Source organism: Eretmochelys imbricata, chromosome 6 (assembly GCF_965152235.1).
Source record: "Eretmochelys imbricata isolate rEreImb1 chromosome 6, rEreImb1.hap1, whole genome shotgun sequence".
NCBI lineage: Eukaryota > Metazoa > Chordata > Testudines > Cheloniidae > Eretmochelys > Eretmochelys imbricata.
The window spans coordinates 13,906,036-13,924,926 of NC_135577.1; the positions used below are offsets into that span (position 1 = coordinate 13,906,036).

Below are 18,891 nucleotides of genomic sequence, written 5' to 3' on the forward strand. Positions count from 1 at the left end.
GTTAAAATGACCTCACAGAAGAGACAGCGATCCAGGCCAGCTGATTTTCTGTCCCTCTGTGTTCCATTTCCAAAAGGAAAGACATGGCAACAACATTAATTGTATGTGCTGTGCACACCTGTTGTCCTGGGAGCAAAGATAGTCCAGGGAGAAAATCTCAAACTCATCAAAGCCAAATTTAACCTCTGCCGCCCAAGTTAGCAGCTCCAGAGCTATTAAGGGTAACATTGGTGTGGTGAGCAAACAGGGAAAGATTTGACTCTTAGTCTGATTTTTGGGTTCTGAGCTGCTACTGATTCTGTCCTCAACTCATTGTAAGTGAAGGGAGGAAAAAGAAAGACGTACCACCAAGTCATGGGCAAGCAAGTGAGTTTCAGAACATTTCAGCCTGTAATTGAAATGAAATTCATGGGAGGGGAAGGAAGAAACTATCCTAAGAGGAGAAATTTCAACTTTTCTGAACATATTTACCTATCAAAAGAAGGAAAGAGCTTTATCAAGGGAAGGAGAAGAATGATGGAAAAGGAGAGAAAAATCGCTCTGGTGGGAAGGGGAAAAACTCACCGATGGATACAGGGAATATCTATACTAAGGCCATTACATTGACTCAGCTATGAAGTGCAGCAGTGCCATAGTGAAGATCCTTTCAACAGTGATGGAAGGGGTTTTTCCTTTGATGTAGTTAATCCACGTCCCCGAGAGGCAGTAGCTAGGTCAATGGAAGAATGACACTGAGGGTCAGTACAAGCTAACTGCCACCCACAGGGTGTGAAAAGTTTCCCCACCCTGTCTGACGGAGCTCTGTTGATCTTTTTTTTTCAGCATAAACCAGGCCTCAGAGAAGGAAAAGACCAGTTGGGAAATCTAGTCCTATCTCCCTGCCAGGAAGCAAAATCCCCTTTGGTTCTTTTTGTTCAGCAGAGTTGGAAATATGCCAGTTGTCCCAGCCTCCCCCTAGAGATTATTCTGCATTCTGACTGAGATTAGTGTCAGGCTGTGTGTGTAGTGGACAAGTTGTCTCTGTATGTATATGTTTGCTTTGCAGTAGACACTGTGTGTGTGTGTGTAGTGCAGCTTCTGTGTGTGTGTGCATATGGTGTGCAGTGGGAACTCTGCGTGTTGTGTGTAGTGGGCACTCTGTCTGTCTGTGTGTGTGTGTGTTTGGTGTGCAGTGGGAACTCTGCGTGTTGTGTGTAGTGGGCACTCTGTCTGTCTGTGTGTGTGTGTGTTTGGTGTGCAGTGGGCACCATGTATGTGCATGTGGTGGGGGGTGCAGTGGAGCTGAATGTCAAGTGGAGACGGATGTTCCTTGCCCTGCCCACGGCTCAGGCTGGTGTCACCCCTCCCCCGAGTGCAGGGCTCCTTATGAGATCATAGAATCAAAGGACTGGAAGGGATCTCGAGAGGTCATCTCATCCACTCCCCTGCACTCACAGCACAACTGAGTATTATCTACACCATCCCTGACAGGTGTTTGTCTAACCTGCTCTTAACAATCTGTAGTGGTGGAGATTCCACAACCTTCCTGGGCAAGTTATTCCACTCCTTAGCCACCCTCACTGTTGGGATGTTTTACCTAATGTCCAACCTAAAACACCCTTCCTGCAATTGAAGTCCATCGGTTCTTGTACTATCCTCCCGTTCTGCCCTGCCCCCCCAGACACACACACATTGTTTTGTGATTTTATTCCTAAACTCTGTGTGATGGGTTGCTTTACAGAAACCCCTTTGGAACTGTTTCAGAATAGCAGCCATGTAAGTCTGTATTCACAAATAGGAAAGGAGGACTTGTGGCACCTTACAGAAGAACAAATTTATTTGAGCATAAGCTTTTGTGAGCTACGGCTCACTTCATCAGATGCATTCAGTGGAAAATACAGTGGGAACTGCCACTCGCTGTCCTGAGATGTGAAGTTGAACATTTCACCCTCTAGGTGGATGCCCTTAGCAACCAGCTTTTAAAATCATTCTCTCTTTCTGAACCTGTGAGTCTTCCTCAGGTTTTGTCCAATGACCTCAGTTGGGGTCTGCAGACATTGTTGCAATACAAACAAATTAATATTAATTACAAAATAATAATGAACAATAATCACATGGGCTGTGCAAAATTACGTTGTAAGGGGCTGGGAATTGATTCAACTGTATCCACTCCCCATAACTAAACCAGTACTGAGTTAAGCAGATTCAAGAATTGGTTAGCAGTTTATTCATTGCTTTCCTCAGGGCATCCTTCACCTCCGTGTTCCTCAGGCTGTAGATGAGGGGGTTCAACATGGGGATCACCAGTGTGTAAAACATTGAGGCCACTTTATCTGTGTCCATAGAATAGCTGGAGGTGGGACGCAAATACATGAAGAAGAGGGTGCCAAAAGAGAGGACCACAGCGGTTAAGTGGAAAGTGCAGGTCGAGAAGGCTTTGCCCTGGCCCTCAGCAGAGCAGATCTGCAGGATGGTGGAGATGATATAGACATAAGGAGAGGAGGACAGTCACAAAGCTGCTCACTGTAATGCAGCTTGTCAGAGCAAACATCACAATCTCATTGATGTGGGTGTCAGAACAGGAGAGCGCCAACAGTGGGAGGATGTCACAGGAGAAATGATTGATGATGTTGGAGCTGCAGAATGACAGCCAAAATGTAAAACACGTGTGTATCATTGAATCCACCAAACAACGGTCATACGCCATCACAGCCAACAAGAGGCACTGAGCATCTGCAAAGACGATAGAGAGATACATTTGCAGAGCGCAGGCAGTGTAAGAAATGCTTTTCCTCTCGGCAAAGAAATTCAGCAGCATCTTAGGGGAAATTATCGAGGAAATGCAGAGGTCACAGATAGACAAATTCCTGAGGAAAAAGTACATAGGGGTGTGGAGTCAGGGATCAATTGAGATTAACAATATCATCCCCCCATTCCCCACCAGGGTGATACCATAAATCATTAGGAACACCAGAAACAGAGGAACGTGCAGCTCTGGACGATCTGTCAATCCTGAGAGAATGAACTCAGTCACATCCGAGTGATTTCCCATCTCCTCTGAACACAGATCAGGCAGCTACAGAGATGTGGGCATGTGGAGGGTGCAGAAAACCTTTCCCTTGTCTGTAATGAGGTAAGAGAGGGTAAATGGAGATCAGTTTCTTAATGGACATCAGTACCTGTTCCGGGAAGGGCTTAGTCCACAGAGTCAGATATTCACAGCTGGTCATTCCAGGTGTTCGATAAAATGCACACTCTGTGCAAACACAATGACACACAGGTTAATTGTGTTCCCACACAAACACTCCTGTTCACTAATCGAAAAAGAAGACAGTAACTTGTGACTCTACTGTGAGAGAATCAGTCTGAAGGGATTATTCCTTAGCTAAAGAAGGGGTGAGAGTAAAGGAGTGTCAATCTTTCCACCCTCTTTGGGCAAGGGGAGCTCTGTGGCTTGGCATGTCAGTTTGGGGTGAAGTTGCTTACTGTGCTAATTAAGCTGTTTGGCATTTACTGGAGCCTGTATGAAAACCCAGAGACATCATTGGAAACCCTGGCTTCAGTGACTAGGTAATTGCTTATTTTTTCCAACACAGGAGGTCGCTCCCTTAGCTGAAGAGGTGGGAGTTGGGGCTGAGGCTTTTGGTGCTGGAGGTCTGGAATTCAATACCTGCTGATCCCCATGGTGTCTGCGTGTGTGCGTGTCTGTAATTCAGGAGAATAGCATGTACCTGCTGAGAAGAGAGAGAGAGAGGTGATGGCATTTCCCCATCCATGGAAACTACCAGTTTGGAGCATTCACGAAGTTTTATACTGAGATGTGTGATCTATCGGACATGATTCCTGAAGCAACTGAGAATACCTGAGCTCAGACATCCAAAACACCTAATTAACACATTCAGTGAACCAAAGCCACCTTGGTGTAATTGGTGCCCTGGGGATTAATTTGTCTTATTCTTCCCTACTGTGTTATTAAATGATGCAATTTCTACTGGAGTTACAGAGTATGAGGTTAGTGGTATATTTCATCCTGATTTTTTTCAGTGCAAGCCAAGTATTGTGTAGAGCTGATCCACAAAAGGTTGTTTTTTTGTTTGTTTTGTTTTTTTGGTGTTTTTTTTTTTTTTTTTTTTTGTGGAGACCGAAATCTTTTTGCTCGGAAATACTATACGGGTGCATCAGATACCAAACAGCACTAATCTCTTCCATGTTCCTGGCTCCCAGGTTGGACTACATCCCCCATGATGCATGATGGTCTCTCCTCTTTCTGAAATGCTCTGGAACTTCACCAGAATCCCACAGCCATGGTTTAGGGAAGAGGGGTGTTTGGTGTTTTTATGGAATGCTGATAGTTTCCAGGGAAAAGATAATTTCATGGAAAAAATAGTTAAAAGGAAAATCCAATTACCCATCATAAAAAAATCTCAAGAAAAATTTTCAAACAGCCTTAGGAAGAAATTTGGAATCAAGGAATAGAAAAGTCCTAATTCTTTGCAGGTATAGCTGATATCTTCTCAGTCATTTCAAATTTCAGAATCACCTCACTGTCCTGGCACAAATAGGTCAAATGTAAACCCACTGTAAAACACTGTAAAACAAGTAAGAGTACTCCAGATTATCCATCTATGTATAGAATGCCAATCACCATGGTATTCTATGTCCTTTCCTTCTAGGTTACTCTCCAAAATAGGAAAGATAGATTCACTCATTTTTTGCCTGCTGGAGACCACATGGTGACCTGAGGAGATCAGGAGGAAACCATACTATGCTATGGACTTCTTCAGTTCACATACTATCCCTCTTGCATGCATATTGTCTGCACACAAAGCTCTGCTTTAATATGCCAAATAAATCTATGAGTCAACTAGAAATAGTCATGCTCTCACCACAAATATTAACACAGATTTTTTGATAATGTATGTGAAGTTATAATATGACACTGTATCATGTAGTTAATACATATTGCAAACTAAGGCTGGCAAACTGGCCTGTCTTAAACAAAGAAATGTGTGCTCTGCTTAATTTTGTATCTAAACAATAAAACTAGAGTCGTCAAGCTGGAAAGGAAACAAAGGAAGCCTAAAAAGGTGAGGAAAAAGCGGCAGGGAATATCCTTCTACATAGACATTTTGTCTTCTGGTAACCAGGTGGAAATGTTTCTCAAAGGGTGGGTAGGACTATAAAAAGAAGGGGCAGGCATCCCACGGCCCTGCTCTCTCTCTCTCTCTCTCTCTCTCTCTCCCCATTGATTCACTGCGTCTGAATAAAGGGATAAAGGAATCATCCATTGGGTTGGGGGAGGGGTCCTGACCTAAGAAGTCTGGTCAGCAAGACTGCTGAAAGCATGTGGAGAGGAAAGTTTTGCTTTGAATTTCACATCATTTGTTAACTTAAGCACAAGTTTCATTATAGCTTTAGTTTTCTTGTAACCATGTCTGACTTCTATGCTTCCTTACTTGCACTCACTTAAGATCTATCTTTGTAGTCAATTAAGTTTGTTTTATTGTTTTATCTGGTCCAGTGCATTTAAATAGAAGTGTCTGAGAAGCTAAGTTGAAGGCATGTTAGTGCTATTAAAGAAATAATGGACAATGTACCTTGTATTGTCCAGGAGAGGACTGTGCAGCACAGGACATCCATTTCTGGAGGGAAATCAAAGACTAGGGAGCGTGTTGAGGTCACCCTACAGTATAACCAAGGGTGGTGAGAGCCTGAGCGTAACCCAACTATTCCTGGCCAGGCTGTAGTTACACACACACGCTCAGGGTGTGATTTGCATGCTAGATGGTTGTTTGAGAGTGGCCTAGGTGGAAGCCACTTCAGCAAGACATTGCAAGGTTGTGACACAGCTGCTGATTAGTCTGGGTTGATGACAATAGTGTTCAATTGACATGAAAGGGTGAGGTCCCCCAATGAATGGGCCCATGCCCTGATCTGTGGCTGAAGATGCACAAGGACAATGTGGTCATCACCTCCCCACAAGGAGATCCCTGACAGGCCCAGTGATGATTCTTCCCTTCTTCACTATGGTAGCAGAAATTATCCCCTATGGGTGTTCGGGCTTTCCTGGTATTATCCGTGCTCCAGAGCGTATCGGTGCCCCTTCTCCTAAGTGGTGCCAACCTTTGAGGCATTGCAGGATTGATTGTATTAGGAGGAAAAATTGATGATCCAAGTAAGCTATATTCTTTGCTATAATCCTTGGAGAAGGGGTTACAAAGAGTGTACGCGAAGTCCTGATTCCCTAAATACCTGTAGAAAAAACCTACAGCCAAGAATCTCTGTATTCAGAAACTCCTAAGTCCATCATTCCAGGTCTGTGCACAGGAAACACTATGCCCCTACTTCCTCTAAAACTCATGCTCATAATCCTCCTTCTGGCTTTCTCCTTCTTGTGATCTGGAGGTGGCTGGGGCAGTCCTCAGTGAAAATGCCAAGGGCAGGGCAGGCTGCTAAAAGGAGGATATTCCCCAAACCAGTAGTTTAACATTGAAGATCTGCGAAGATGCTGCAAAATATCTCTGAGCATCCCAGCTCTGTCCCGATTATTCTTTTCTTAATTTTATTTATTTCCTATTATTTGTAATCTGTGAAACAGAGTTTAGGAATAAAACTGCAAAGCAACGTGTTGGGGTGGGGGGACAGGATAGGGCAAGAACCGATGGACTTCAATTGCAGAAACGGGGGTTTAGGTTGGACATTAGGAAAAACATCCCAACAGTGAGGGTGGCTATGCACTGGAATAACTTGCCTAAGAAGGTTGTAGAATCTTCACCATTGGAGATTTTTAAGAGCAGGGTAGACAAACACCAGTCAGGGATGGTCTAGATAATATTTAGCACTGCCATGAGTGCAAGGAAGTGGACTAGATGACCTCTCGAGGTCCCTTCCAGTCCTATGATTCTATGATCTTACAAGGAACCCTGCACTGAGAGGAGGGGGGACAGCAGTCTGAGCACTGGGAAGGGCAAGGGAAATGCACCTGCCTCCATTTGACATTCATCTCCACTGTACCCCCCAACACATGAACACACATAGTGCTCACTGCACACCAAGCACACACACACATAATGACCAGTAAACACACACAGAGAGAGTGCCCACTACACAGAACACACACATTGCCCACTGCATACAACACACTCAATGCCAACTGTACACCAAAGACACACACACAGCCTGACACTGAGCTCAATGAGAATGCAGAATAATCTCTACTGGGAAGCTGGGACAGCTGCAATATTTCCAACTCTCCTGAACAAAAAGAGTCGAAGGGGATTCTGCTGCCCTGGCAGGGAGAGAGGACTAGATTTCCCAACTGGTCAGAAGCATATTTTCATAAAGCATATGGAGTGCAATGTCACACAGAGCTTTGCCCAGCACTGGACACAAGGCGAAATTGAACCTGGATCTCCCACCTCAGAGGTGAACATCCCAACTCTTGGGCTAAAAATGCCAAAGGGAAGACCCACCACCGCCTCCTGCAGTGGCTGCTTTGTGACCGGCATCTAAGTCTTCCCCCTGCACACACACAGTGTTTTGGCACAAAGCTATTAGGCATATTTGTAACACATTTGTGAATGGTTTCAGGTCAATCCAAATGGTATTGTTTTTGACAATAAATGATTAGTCCAGAAGAAATTCACTCATTTCTAGACACCTTTTGTCCCAACCCTGGGAAATTACTTAAAGAGATGTTTGGAGAGATGAACAACAAATAAAGTTGAATACAGTCCACTCAGGTTTTTTTCATGGTAAAATGACCTCACGGGAGAGACAGCGATCCAGGCCAGCTGATGATCTGCCCGTCTGTGTTCCATTTCCACAAGGAAAGACATGGCAACAACATTAATTGCATGTGCTGTGCACACCAGTTTTTCTGGGAGCAATGATGCTCCAGGGATCAAATCTCAAAGTCATCAAAGCCAAATTTAACCTCTTCTGGCCAAGGAAGTAGTTCCAGAGGTATTAAGGGTAACATCGATGTGGTTAGCAAACAGGGAAAGATTTGACTCTGAATTTACGGTTCTGAGCAGGTACTGCTTCTATCCCTCTTAACTGATTGTAAGTGAAGGGAGGAAAAAGAAAGAGGTAACACCAAGTCATGGGGAAACAAGTCAGTTTCAGAGGATTTCAGCCTTTAATTGAAATGACATTCATGGGAGGGGAAGGAAGGAATTATGCTGAGAGTAAAAATTTCTGAACAGATTTACCCATCAAAAGAAGGAAAGAAATTTACAAGGGAGGGAGAAAAATGATGGAAAAGGAGAGAAAAATCGCTTTAATGGGAAAGGGAAAACCCCCCATCAAGTCAGAGAATGTCGATACTAAGGCCATTACATTGACTCAGCTATGGTGTGCATCAGTGCCACAGTGTAGATGCTTTCCACAGTCATGGAATGTTTTTTCCTTCGATGTAGTGAATCCATGTCCCCGAGAGACAATAGGTAGGTCAGTGGAAGAATTACGCTGAGGGTCAGTACAACCTAACTGCGTTGAACATGGTACGAAACGTTTCTCAGCCCTGTGCGACAGAGCTCGGTTGATCTAATTTTTAAGCATAAACCAGGCCTCAGAGAAGCTACCAATGGAAAAGACCAGTAGGGAATTCCAGTCCTATCTCCTTTCCAGGGCAGCAGAATCCGCTCCGGTTCTCTTTGTTCAGGCAAGTTGGAAATATTGCAGCTATCCCAGCTTCCCAGTAGAGATTATTCTGTATTCTGATTGAGCTCAGTGTCACTTTGTACGTGTGTGTGTTTGGTGTTCATCAGGCACTCTGTGTGTTTGTGTTGTGGGGGTTACAGTGAAGCTGAATATCAAGTATTGGCAGATGTGTGTCCCTTACCCTGCCCAGTGCTCTGGAAGGCGTCTCCCCTCCTCCCAGTGCAGGGTTTCTTGTGCGATCATAGACTCATAGGACTGGAAGGGAAATGAGAGGTCATCTATACCCCTCCCCTGCACTCACACCAGAACTGAGTATTATCTGGACCATCCCTGACAGGTGTTAATAAATACTCTGGGTTAATTCATCAGTAAAAAGTGATTTTATTAAATACAGAAAGTAGAACAGAAGTGGTTCCAAGTAATAAAAGACAGAAGAAAATGAATTACCAAACAAAATAAAATAAAACACGTCAGTCTAAACCTAATACAGTAAAAAACTAAATGCAGGTAAATGTCACCCTCAAAGATGTTGCAATAAGCCTCTCTTACAGACTATACTTCCTCCTTGTCTGGGTCCAGCAATCAATCACACCCCTGTAGTTACTGTCCTTTTTTCCAGTTTCTTTCAGGCATCTCCTTGGGGCAGAAAGACGACCTTTTGTGACAGCTGAAGACAAAATCGAGGGGTTTCCACAGGGGGTTATATACTCTCTCTCTCTCGTGGGTGGAAACCCCTCCCCGTCTCCTCTGCAGAATACAGCTCCAAGATGGAGTTTTGGAGCCACATGGCAAGTCACGTGTCCATGCATGACTCGGTTACTTACAGGGTGATGCCACATTCCCAGGAAAGCTCACATGTGGATTGGCGTCTCTCAAAGGTCATTGTTAGCTTAAGTGTTTCTTGATTGGGCACTTACAGAGAATAGTCTTTTCTCAAGAATCTGACCAACTGCTTCACTGAGGCTACTTAAACTCAAACAAGTAAATAGCCAATATTCATAACTTCAAATAAATAATGATACATGCATGCAAACAGTAGATCATAAGCTTTGACGAGATATGTAACATGGCCTACCTAGCATAAAACATATTCCAGATATGTCATATTTACAGCCACGAGCCTATTTCTATAAAGAATTATGGGGTGCAATGTCACACTCTGTTTCACGGACTATAAATTACAGGAAATAAATAAAATTAACAAAAGAATCAGAAGGGAGCTGGCCTGCTCGGAGATACTTTGTGGCCGCATCTGCAGAGATGCTGCAGAGATATTGAGTGTTAACCACCAGTTTGGGGAGCATCCTTCTTTTTGCAGCCTGCCCTGACCATGGCGTTTTCAGTGAGGACTACCCCAGGCACCTCCGGGTCACAGGAGTCAGAAAGGCAGGAGGAGGAGTTATGAGCATGACTCCTAGAGGAAGTAGGGGAAGAGTGTTTCCTGGGCACAGACCTGGAGTAACAGACTTTGGAGTTTCTGAATACAGAGAAAGCCAATGGATTATACTAAAGAATATAGCTGACTTGGAACATCAAGTTTTTCTCCTAATACAAACATTTGCACCTGTTTCCCGGAAGAGAAAAACTCTATGGAGAAGGATGTTCCCTTCTGCTTTTTCCTCACCTTTTTGGGCTACCTTTGTTTCCCTTCCTGCTTAATGACTCTGGTTACTGTTTAGATACAAAATTAAGCAGATCACACATTTCTTTGATTAAGACAGACCAGTTTGTTAGCCTCAGTTTGGAACTTGTATGAATAACAGTGTAATCTTATATCTTCACATACATTATAAAAGAAAATGTATAAATATTTGTGATGAGAGCATGACTATTTCTATTGACTTATTTATCATGTTAAATTGAGCTCTGTGTGCAGATAATATGCATGCAAGAGGGATAGTTTTGTGAACTGCAGAAGTCTGGAGCACGCTGTGGTGTCTTCCTGAGCTCCTCTGGTCATCATGTGGTCTCCATTAAGCCAAATGAGTGAATCTATCTTTCCTACTTTGGGGAGAAACCTAGAAATGGAAGGACATAGGATACCATGGTGATTGGCATCCCATAAATAGCTAGATAATCTGGAGTACTCTTACATACCTTACACATTTTACATTTCACGTAGTGGGGCCAGGACAATGAGGTGATTCTGAAACCAGGAATGGCAGTGAAGATATCAGCTATGGCTGCAAATAATTAGTGTGTTTCACCTGTATCTAACTTTCAGTTCCTTTGATTACAAATGTGTTGCTAAGGCTGGTTGAAAATTTTTCTTGAGAAGATTTTGATAGGAAATTGGATTTTCAATTCAACTATTTTTTTCCATGAAATTATTTTTTCCCTGGAAATGATCAGCTTTCCATCCCAAAAGCCAAACTTCCCTCCTCTTTAAACCATGGCTGTGGGACTCTGATGATCTTCCAGGCCCGTTCAGCAAGAGGAGAGACCATCATGCATCATGGGGGATGTAGTCCAGCATGGGAGCCTGGCCCATGCAAGAGATTGGTGGTGTGTGATATCTGAGGCACCCCATGGTATATCTGAGTTGAAATATTAAGTTTTTAGCAAAAAGATTTTGGTCTCCAGAAAAAAAAAATCCTTTATGGATCAGCTCTATGCAGTACCCAGCTTGCACTGAAAACAGCAGGATGAAATATACCCCAAACCTGATACTCTGTAACTCTGGTAGATATTGCGTCATTTAATAACACAGTAAGAAAGAATAGGTCAAATTAATCCCCAGGGCACCAATTACACCGAGGATGGCTTTGGTTTACTGAATTCATTAATTATGTGTTTTGGCTCTCTGAGCTCAGGTATTCCCTGTTGCTTCAAGAATCATGTCCCATAGATCACACATCTCAGTGTAAAACTTCCTGAATGCTCCAAATTGACAGTTTCTATCAATGGGGAAATTCCACCACATCTCTCTCTCTCTTCTCAGCAGGTACGTGCTATTGTCCGGAATTAGAGTCACAGACACAAACACACAGACACCATGGGGTTCAGCAGCTATTGAATTCCAGACCTCCAGCACCGAATTCCTCAGCCCCAACTCCGACCCCTCCAGCTAAAGGAAGGAACCTCCTTGGTTGGAAAAAAAATAATCAATTACCTAGTCACTGAAGCCAGGGCTTCCCATGATAACTCTAGGTTTTCATACAGGCTCAAGTAAATACCAAAAAGATTAACTAGCACAGTAGGCAACTTTAACACAAATTGACATGCTAAGCCACAGAGCTCCCCTTGCCCAAAGAGGGTGGAAAGATTGACACTCCTTTGCTCTCACCCCTTCTTTAGCTAAGGAATAATCTCTTCAGACTGATTCTCCAACAGCAGAGTCACAGGTCACTGTTTTCTGTTCCGATGAGTGAACAGGAGTATTTGTGTGGGGGGCATGATTAACCTGCGTGTCATTGTATATGTACAGCATGTGCATTTTATCGAACACCTGGAATGACCCTCTGTGAACACCTGGCTGTATGGATGAAGCCCTTCCCTGAGCAGGTACTGATGTCCATTAAGAAACTGTTCTCCATTTATCTTCACTTACCTCATTACAGAGAAGGGACGGGTTTTTCTCACCATCCACCTAACCCCATCTCTGTAGCTGCCAGATCTCTGTTCAGAGGAGATGGAAAAGGGAAATCACTCGGAGGTGACTGAGTTCATTCTCTCAGGATTGACAGATCGTCCAGAGCTGCACGTTCCTCTGTTTCTGGTGTTCCTACTGATTTATGGTGTCACCCTGCTGGGGAATGGGGGGATGATCTTGTTAATAACAATTGATCCCCGACTCCACACCCCCATGTATATTTTCTTCAGGAATTTGTCCTTCTGTGACCTCTGCCTTTCCTTGATAATTTCCCCTAAGATGCTGTTGAATTTCTTTGCCGAGAGTAAAAACATTTGTTACACTGCCTGCGCTGTGCAACTGTATCTCTCTATTGTTTTTGCAGATGCTGAGTGCCTCTTGCTGGCTGTGATGGCGTATGACCGTTATGTGGCCATCTGTAACCCGCTGCTCTACGCGGTCACTATGTCCAGGCAGCTTTGTAATCAGCTGGTGGCTGGGGTGTACGCTCTGGGGGTGGTGAATTCAATGATACACACGTGTTGTACATTTTGGCTGTCATTCTGCAGCTCCAACATCATCAATCATTTCTTCTGTGACATCCCACCATTGTTGGTGCTCTCCTGTTCTGATACCCGCATCAATGAGATTTTGGTCTTTGCTTTTACATGCTGCATTCAAGTGATCAGCTTTCTGACTGTCCTCCTCTCTTTTATCTATATCATCTCCACCATCCTGAAGATCCGCTCCGCTGAGGGTCGACACAAAGCTTTCTCCACCTGCACTTTCCACTTGACCTCTGTGGCCCTGTATTTTGGCACCCTCCTCTTCATATATTTACGTCCCACCTCCAGCTATTCCATGGACACAGACAAAGTGGCCTCAGTGTTTTACATGCTGGTGATCCCCATGTTGAACCCCCTCATCTACAGCCTGAGAAACAAGGAGGTGAAGGATTCCCTGAGGAAAGCAATGAACAAACTCCTCACCAAATCTTGAATCTGTTTAACTGTGTACTGGTTTAGTGATGGGGAGTGGAAACAGGTGAATTCAATTCACAGACAATTGTAATGTAATTTTGCAGAGCCCATGGAAGTATTGTTCATTATTGTATTGTTATTATTCTTAATCTGTTTATATTCCAACAAGGTCCACAGACCACAGCTGAAATCAGTGGACAGAACACAGGGAGACTCACAGGGCCAGAAAGAGAGAATGATTTTATAAGCTGGTGCTAGGGGCATCCACCTAGAGTGTGAGATGCTCAGTTTCAAGTCTCTTTTCCAAGGGTTATTTAATTAGTTATCCACAGTTGAACAACTTTGAAAGGCGAGAGCAGCCCAGACTGGAATAGCACCAAGAGCTCAGGGGCTGGGATGCTTTCTGGAAATGAAGGAAACCCAAGTCCAGAGTGTGACAGATTCGGTCACAGAGACCCTCATTGGGACTGTCACCTCATGTGCTGAAATTACCTATGAGCCCATTTTCCCTTACAGCCTGGTCCCCCAGAACCCTGAGTTTTTGAGCAGACATGCTAGCCTGGTGCAACACAGACTGAGGGTCTGGGCCACATCCCCAAAACTGCAGATCTAGACTGAAACCAGTTCAGCAGGATATATGGCTCCAGCACGCAGACACCCAGCTCCCAATGGGATCTAAACCCCAAACGAATCCATTTTACTCTGTATAAAGGTTATACAGAGTAAAATGACAAATGTTTGCCCTCTATATCACTGTAAGAGAGATATGTACAGCTGTTTGCCCCCCAGGTAACAAATACTTGCACTGAGTTTATAAATAAACAAAAGTGATTTATTAAGTATAAATGGTAGATTTAAGTGGTTTTAAGAAATAACAGAGAGAACAAAATAAGTCACAAAGCAAAATAAAACAAAACATGCAAGGATAAGCTTAATACACTCAAAAAACAGTTACAAATGTTAACTTCTTATCCCAGTTGTTACTTGAGGTAAAATCATTCTCAGGTCAGATGCCTTTTCTGACTTGGGTCCAGCCTGTTCTCACCCATTCCTGTGGTTACAGTCCTTTTGTTTCCAGGTGCTTGCAGGTATCTCCCTGGGGTGGGGAAGCCAGCTGAAGATACTCATTGTTTGCCTTCCACACTTGAATAGAACTTCCCTAAGGTGGGAATCCTTTTTTTGGAATCCCACCCCCCTCTGGAAAAGTACAAGTTTCAAGATAGATTTCAGTATCAGGTGACATGGTCACATGTCACTGTAAGACCCCAGTCTCCATTCTTCTTGGGTTGGCCCACAGGTACACAGGAAGGCTTGCAGGTAAACAGAGCCATTCACAGTTCATTGATTCTGAAGCACCTTTAATGGCCTCCACTTAAAATGTCTACTTCAGTAATACAAATTTATACCTTATTCTCCTAATTCCAGATATAAAAATAATCCATGTGAACAAACAGGATGAACACACTTAATAGATTATAACCTTTATAATGATATGTTACATGGGGCACTTAGCATAAAGCATATTTCAGTTACATCACATTCATGAGCATATTTTCATAAAGCATCTAGAGTGCAATGTCACACAAAGCTTGCCCAGCACTGGACAGAAGGGGAAAAGGAACCTGAATCTCCCACCTCACAGGTGACCTCCCCAACTATTGGGCTAAAAATTCCAAAGGGAAGGACCACCACTGCTTCCTACGGTGGCTGCGTTGCGACCAATACCTAAATCCTACCCCCGCTCACACACATTGTTTTGGGACAAAGCTATTAGGAGTATTTGTAACGCATTTGTGAATAGTTTCAGGTCAATCCAAAAGGTATTGTTTTTGACACTAAATGATTAGTCCAGAAGAAATTCACCCATTTATAGACACCTTTGTGTCCCAGTGCTGGGAAATTACTTAAAGAGACATTTGGAGAGGTGACCAACAAATAAAGTGGAATACGTTTAACTCAGTTTTGTATCATATTAAAAAGACCTCATGGGAGAGACAGCGATCCAGGCCAGCTGATGCTCTGGCTCTTTGTTTTCCATTTCCACAGGGAAAGATACAACAACAACATTAATTGCCTTTGCTGTGCATTCCTGTTGTCCTGGGAGCAAAGATGCTCCAGGGAGTAAATATCAAAGTCATCAAAGCCAAATTTAACCTCTGCCATGCAAGGAAGCAGTTCCAGAAGTATGAAGGATAATGTTGGTGTGGCTAGCAAACAGGGAAAGATTCGACTCTTAGGCTGATTTTAGGGTTCTGAGCATGTACTTAACTCATTTTAAGCGAAGGGAGGAAAAACAAAGAGGTACAAGGAAGTGATAGGCAAACAAGTCAGTTTCAGAGCATTTCAGCCTTTAATTGAAATGACAGTGAGCCATCCATGGGAGGGAAAGGAAGGAATTATCCTTAGAGGAGAAAAATTTAATGTTTCTGAACATATTTACTTAACAGAAGAAGGAAAGAGCTTTACCAAGGGATGGAGAAGAGTAACTGGAAGAGGAGAGAAAAATAGCTTTGATAGGACAGGGGAAACTCCCCCATCAATTCAGAGAATGTCTATACTAAAGCCATTACTTGGCTTACATATGGTGTGCAGGACAGCCATAGTGTAGATGCTTTCCACATTGATGGAAGGGTTTTTCCTTCAATGTAGTTAATCCATGTCTCCAAGAGGCAATAACTCAGTTAATAAAAGAATTATGCTGTTCATGGGAGGGAAAGGAAGGAATTATTCTGAGAAGAGAAATTTTAACTTTTCTGAACATATTTACCTATCGAAAGAAGGAAAGAGCTTTATCAAGGGAGGGAGAAGAGTGACAGGAAAAGGATAGAAAAATAACTTTAATAGGAAGGGGGAAATATCCCACACTGAGTCAGGGAATGTCTATACTAAGGCCTTTGCATTGACACAGCTATGATGTGCAGCAGCGCCGTAGTGTAGATGCATCTCACATTGATGGAAGGGTTTTTTCCATCGATGTAGTTAATCCACTTCTCCGAGAGGCAGGAGTGTTTGATTGGCATGAAAGCATGAGGCTACCACAGGGATGGGCCCATGCACTGATGCACGGCTGCAGATGCACAAGGACACTGTGGTCATCACCTCCCCGCAAGGAGATCCCTGGTTGGCCCAGTGATGACTCTTCCCTTCTTCACTATGGTAGCGGAAATTACCCCGCACAGGTGTGCAGGCTTGGATGGTATTATCAGTGCTCCAGGGCATGTTAGTGCCCCCTTCTCCTAAGTAGTACCCCCTTCTTTCTGTTCAGAAACTCTGAAGTTTGTCACTCCAGATCTGTGCCCAGGAAACACTGTGCCCCTTCTTCATCTGGAAGTCATGCTCATCACTCCTCCTCCTGGCTTCTCTGCCTCCTGTGACTCGGAAGTACCTGGGTCAATCGTCAGTAAAAATGTCAAGGTCAGGGCAGGCTGCAAAAAGGAGGATACTCCCCAAACTGGTGGTTAACACAGAAGATCTCTGCAGCATCTCTACAGATGCTGCTCCAAAGTATCTCCGAACATGTCAGCTCCCTCCCGATTCTTCTGTTTATTTTATTTGTTTCCTATAATTTATAGTCTGTGAAACAGAATTTGACATTGCACCCCATCTCTCTTCTGGGGGAAGGGGTTTCCACCCATAAGAGTATGTAAGCTTTCGTGGAGCAGGATCTGTGCACAGCTGATTGCTTTGAGACATTGGTAGTGATTTTAAGTGAGTTTTGGGTGTGGTGGGTGAAGAACAGACAAAGTAGTTACTGGTTTGTTATTTTTTGTTTGCTTCTTTCAGGTAAGGGAAATAGGGATGGAAAAATAAGAAAAATAAGTAAGAGTGAAGACCAGAAGAAGCTAGAACTGCTGAAGTTGCAGACTGACCAGAAAGGCTGAACACTGGGCACTGGGAAAGTCTCTGTTAACTAAGGGTATGTCTACAGTAAGAAATTATTTCAAAATTATTCTATTAGAATTTTCTGAAGCTATTTTATACATTCGGTCTTCTGCGTCCCTGCCAAAGAGCGTGAATTCAGTGGATTGAGTCCACAGTACCAAGGCTAGCATAGAATGTCGGAGCGGTGCACTGTGGGTAGCTATCCCACAGTTCCCACAGTCCCCGCCGCCCATTGGAATACTGGGTTAAGCTCCCAGGTCATGATGGGGCAAAAACATTCTCGCGGGTGTTTCTGGGTGTGTGTCTCAGAAAGCTACGGAAGACAATTGTTTCACGCCTTCTTGGCATGCAGACGCCATTCTACTTTCAGCAGGCAGTGCACCGCTGCTCTCTTGCTACTATGAATCCATCTCTCATTTTCCTATGTAATCTTTACTATCTACTCTTTCTCTTCCTCATCAAACGCTTCTGCTGTCAACTCTGCTCTACCATCGTGAACTGAGCAACACAACTTCCACCACCAACTCTGCTCTCCTGCTATTGCCACGCTTCCGAGCTTCTCCATGTTGTCTGTCCTGGGCTCCCACATCCGTGAAAGCTACAGAAGACAACCATTTTCCGCCATTCTTCGGCTACCGTGAACTGAACAGCACAGCTTCTGCTGCCATTCTGCTCTACTACGTTTCGCTCCCTTTTTTCAGGATTATCCATGCAGGCGCCATAGCCATGGAGCCCGATCAGATCTCCGCTGCAGTTTTGACCATTGTAAATACCTCGCGCATTATCCAGCAGTATGTGCAGTACCTGCAAAACTGAGCGAGGAAGCGATGGCAGCGTGATTACTATATTAATGAGGACGAGAACATGGACACAGACAGCATGGCATGTGGTGATTGGGAGATCATGGTGGTTTTGGGCCAGGTTCATGCTGTGGAACGTCGATTCTGGGCCCGGGAAACAACTACAGACTGGTGGGAACACATAGTGTTGCAGGTATCGGATGATTCCCAGTGGCTGAGAAAATTTCATATGCGTAGGGCCACTTTCATGGAACTTTGTGACTTGCTGTCCCCTGCCCTGAGTGCAAAGACACCAAAATGAGAGCAGCCCTCACAGTTGAGAAGCGAGTGGCCATAGCCCTGTGGAAGCTTGCAATGCCTGACTGCTACTGGTCAGTCAGGAATGAGTTTGGAGTGGGGAAATCCACTGTGGGACCTGCTGTGCTGCAAGTAGCCAACACAATCATTGACCAGCTGCTATCAAGGGTAGTGACTTTGGGAAATGTGCAGACCATTGTGGATGGCTTTAATGTGCTGGGGTTCCCTAACTTTGGTGGGGTGATAGATGGACCTCATATCCCTATCTTGGCCCCGGAACACTGGGGCGGCCAGTACATAAACCTAAAGGGGTACTTTTCCATGGTGCTGCAAGCATCAATGACATCAACGTGGGATGACCGGGAAAGGTGGACGACACTTGCATCTTCAGGAACTCTGGTCTGTTTGAACAGCTGCAGGAAGTAACTTACTTCTCAGACCAAAAAAATTACTGTTGGGGATGTTGAAATGCCCATAGTTATCCTCGGGGACCCAGCCTACCCCTTAATGTCATGGCTCATGAAGCCGTACACAGGCAGCATGGACAGTAGTCAGGAGCTGTTCAACTACAGACTGAGCAAATGCAGAATGGTGGCAGAATGTGCGTTTTGACATTTGAAAGCATGCTGGTGCAGTTTACTGACTCGGTTAGATATCAGCACCCCCAATATTCCAATTGTAATTGCTGCTTGAGGTGTGCTCCACAATATCTATGAGA

The 18,891-nt window shown here is 44.1% G+C and overlaps 1 protein-coding gene across 1 annotated transcript; it reads left to right on the forward strand.

Annotated features, from left to right (window-relative positions):
- Positions 1 to 12,274: 12,274 nt before the first annotated feature.
- LOC144266662 (olfactory receptor-like protein OLF1) lies at positions 12,275 to 13,213 on the forward strand. The gene has a single exon (XM_077820114.1). It carries the CDS (start codon positions 12,275 to 12,277, stop codon positions 13,211 to 13,213), a length of 939 nt encoding a protein of 312 aa, XP_077676240.1.
- Positions 13,214 to 18,891: the final 5,678 nt, after the last annotated feature.

Bases quoted from the DNA above. Each gene is read 5' to 3' on its own strand.
- LOC144266662 (XM_077820114.1), top strand. From the start codon at position 12,275: ATGGAAAAGGGAAATCACTCGGAGGTGACTGAGTTCATTCTCTCAGGA.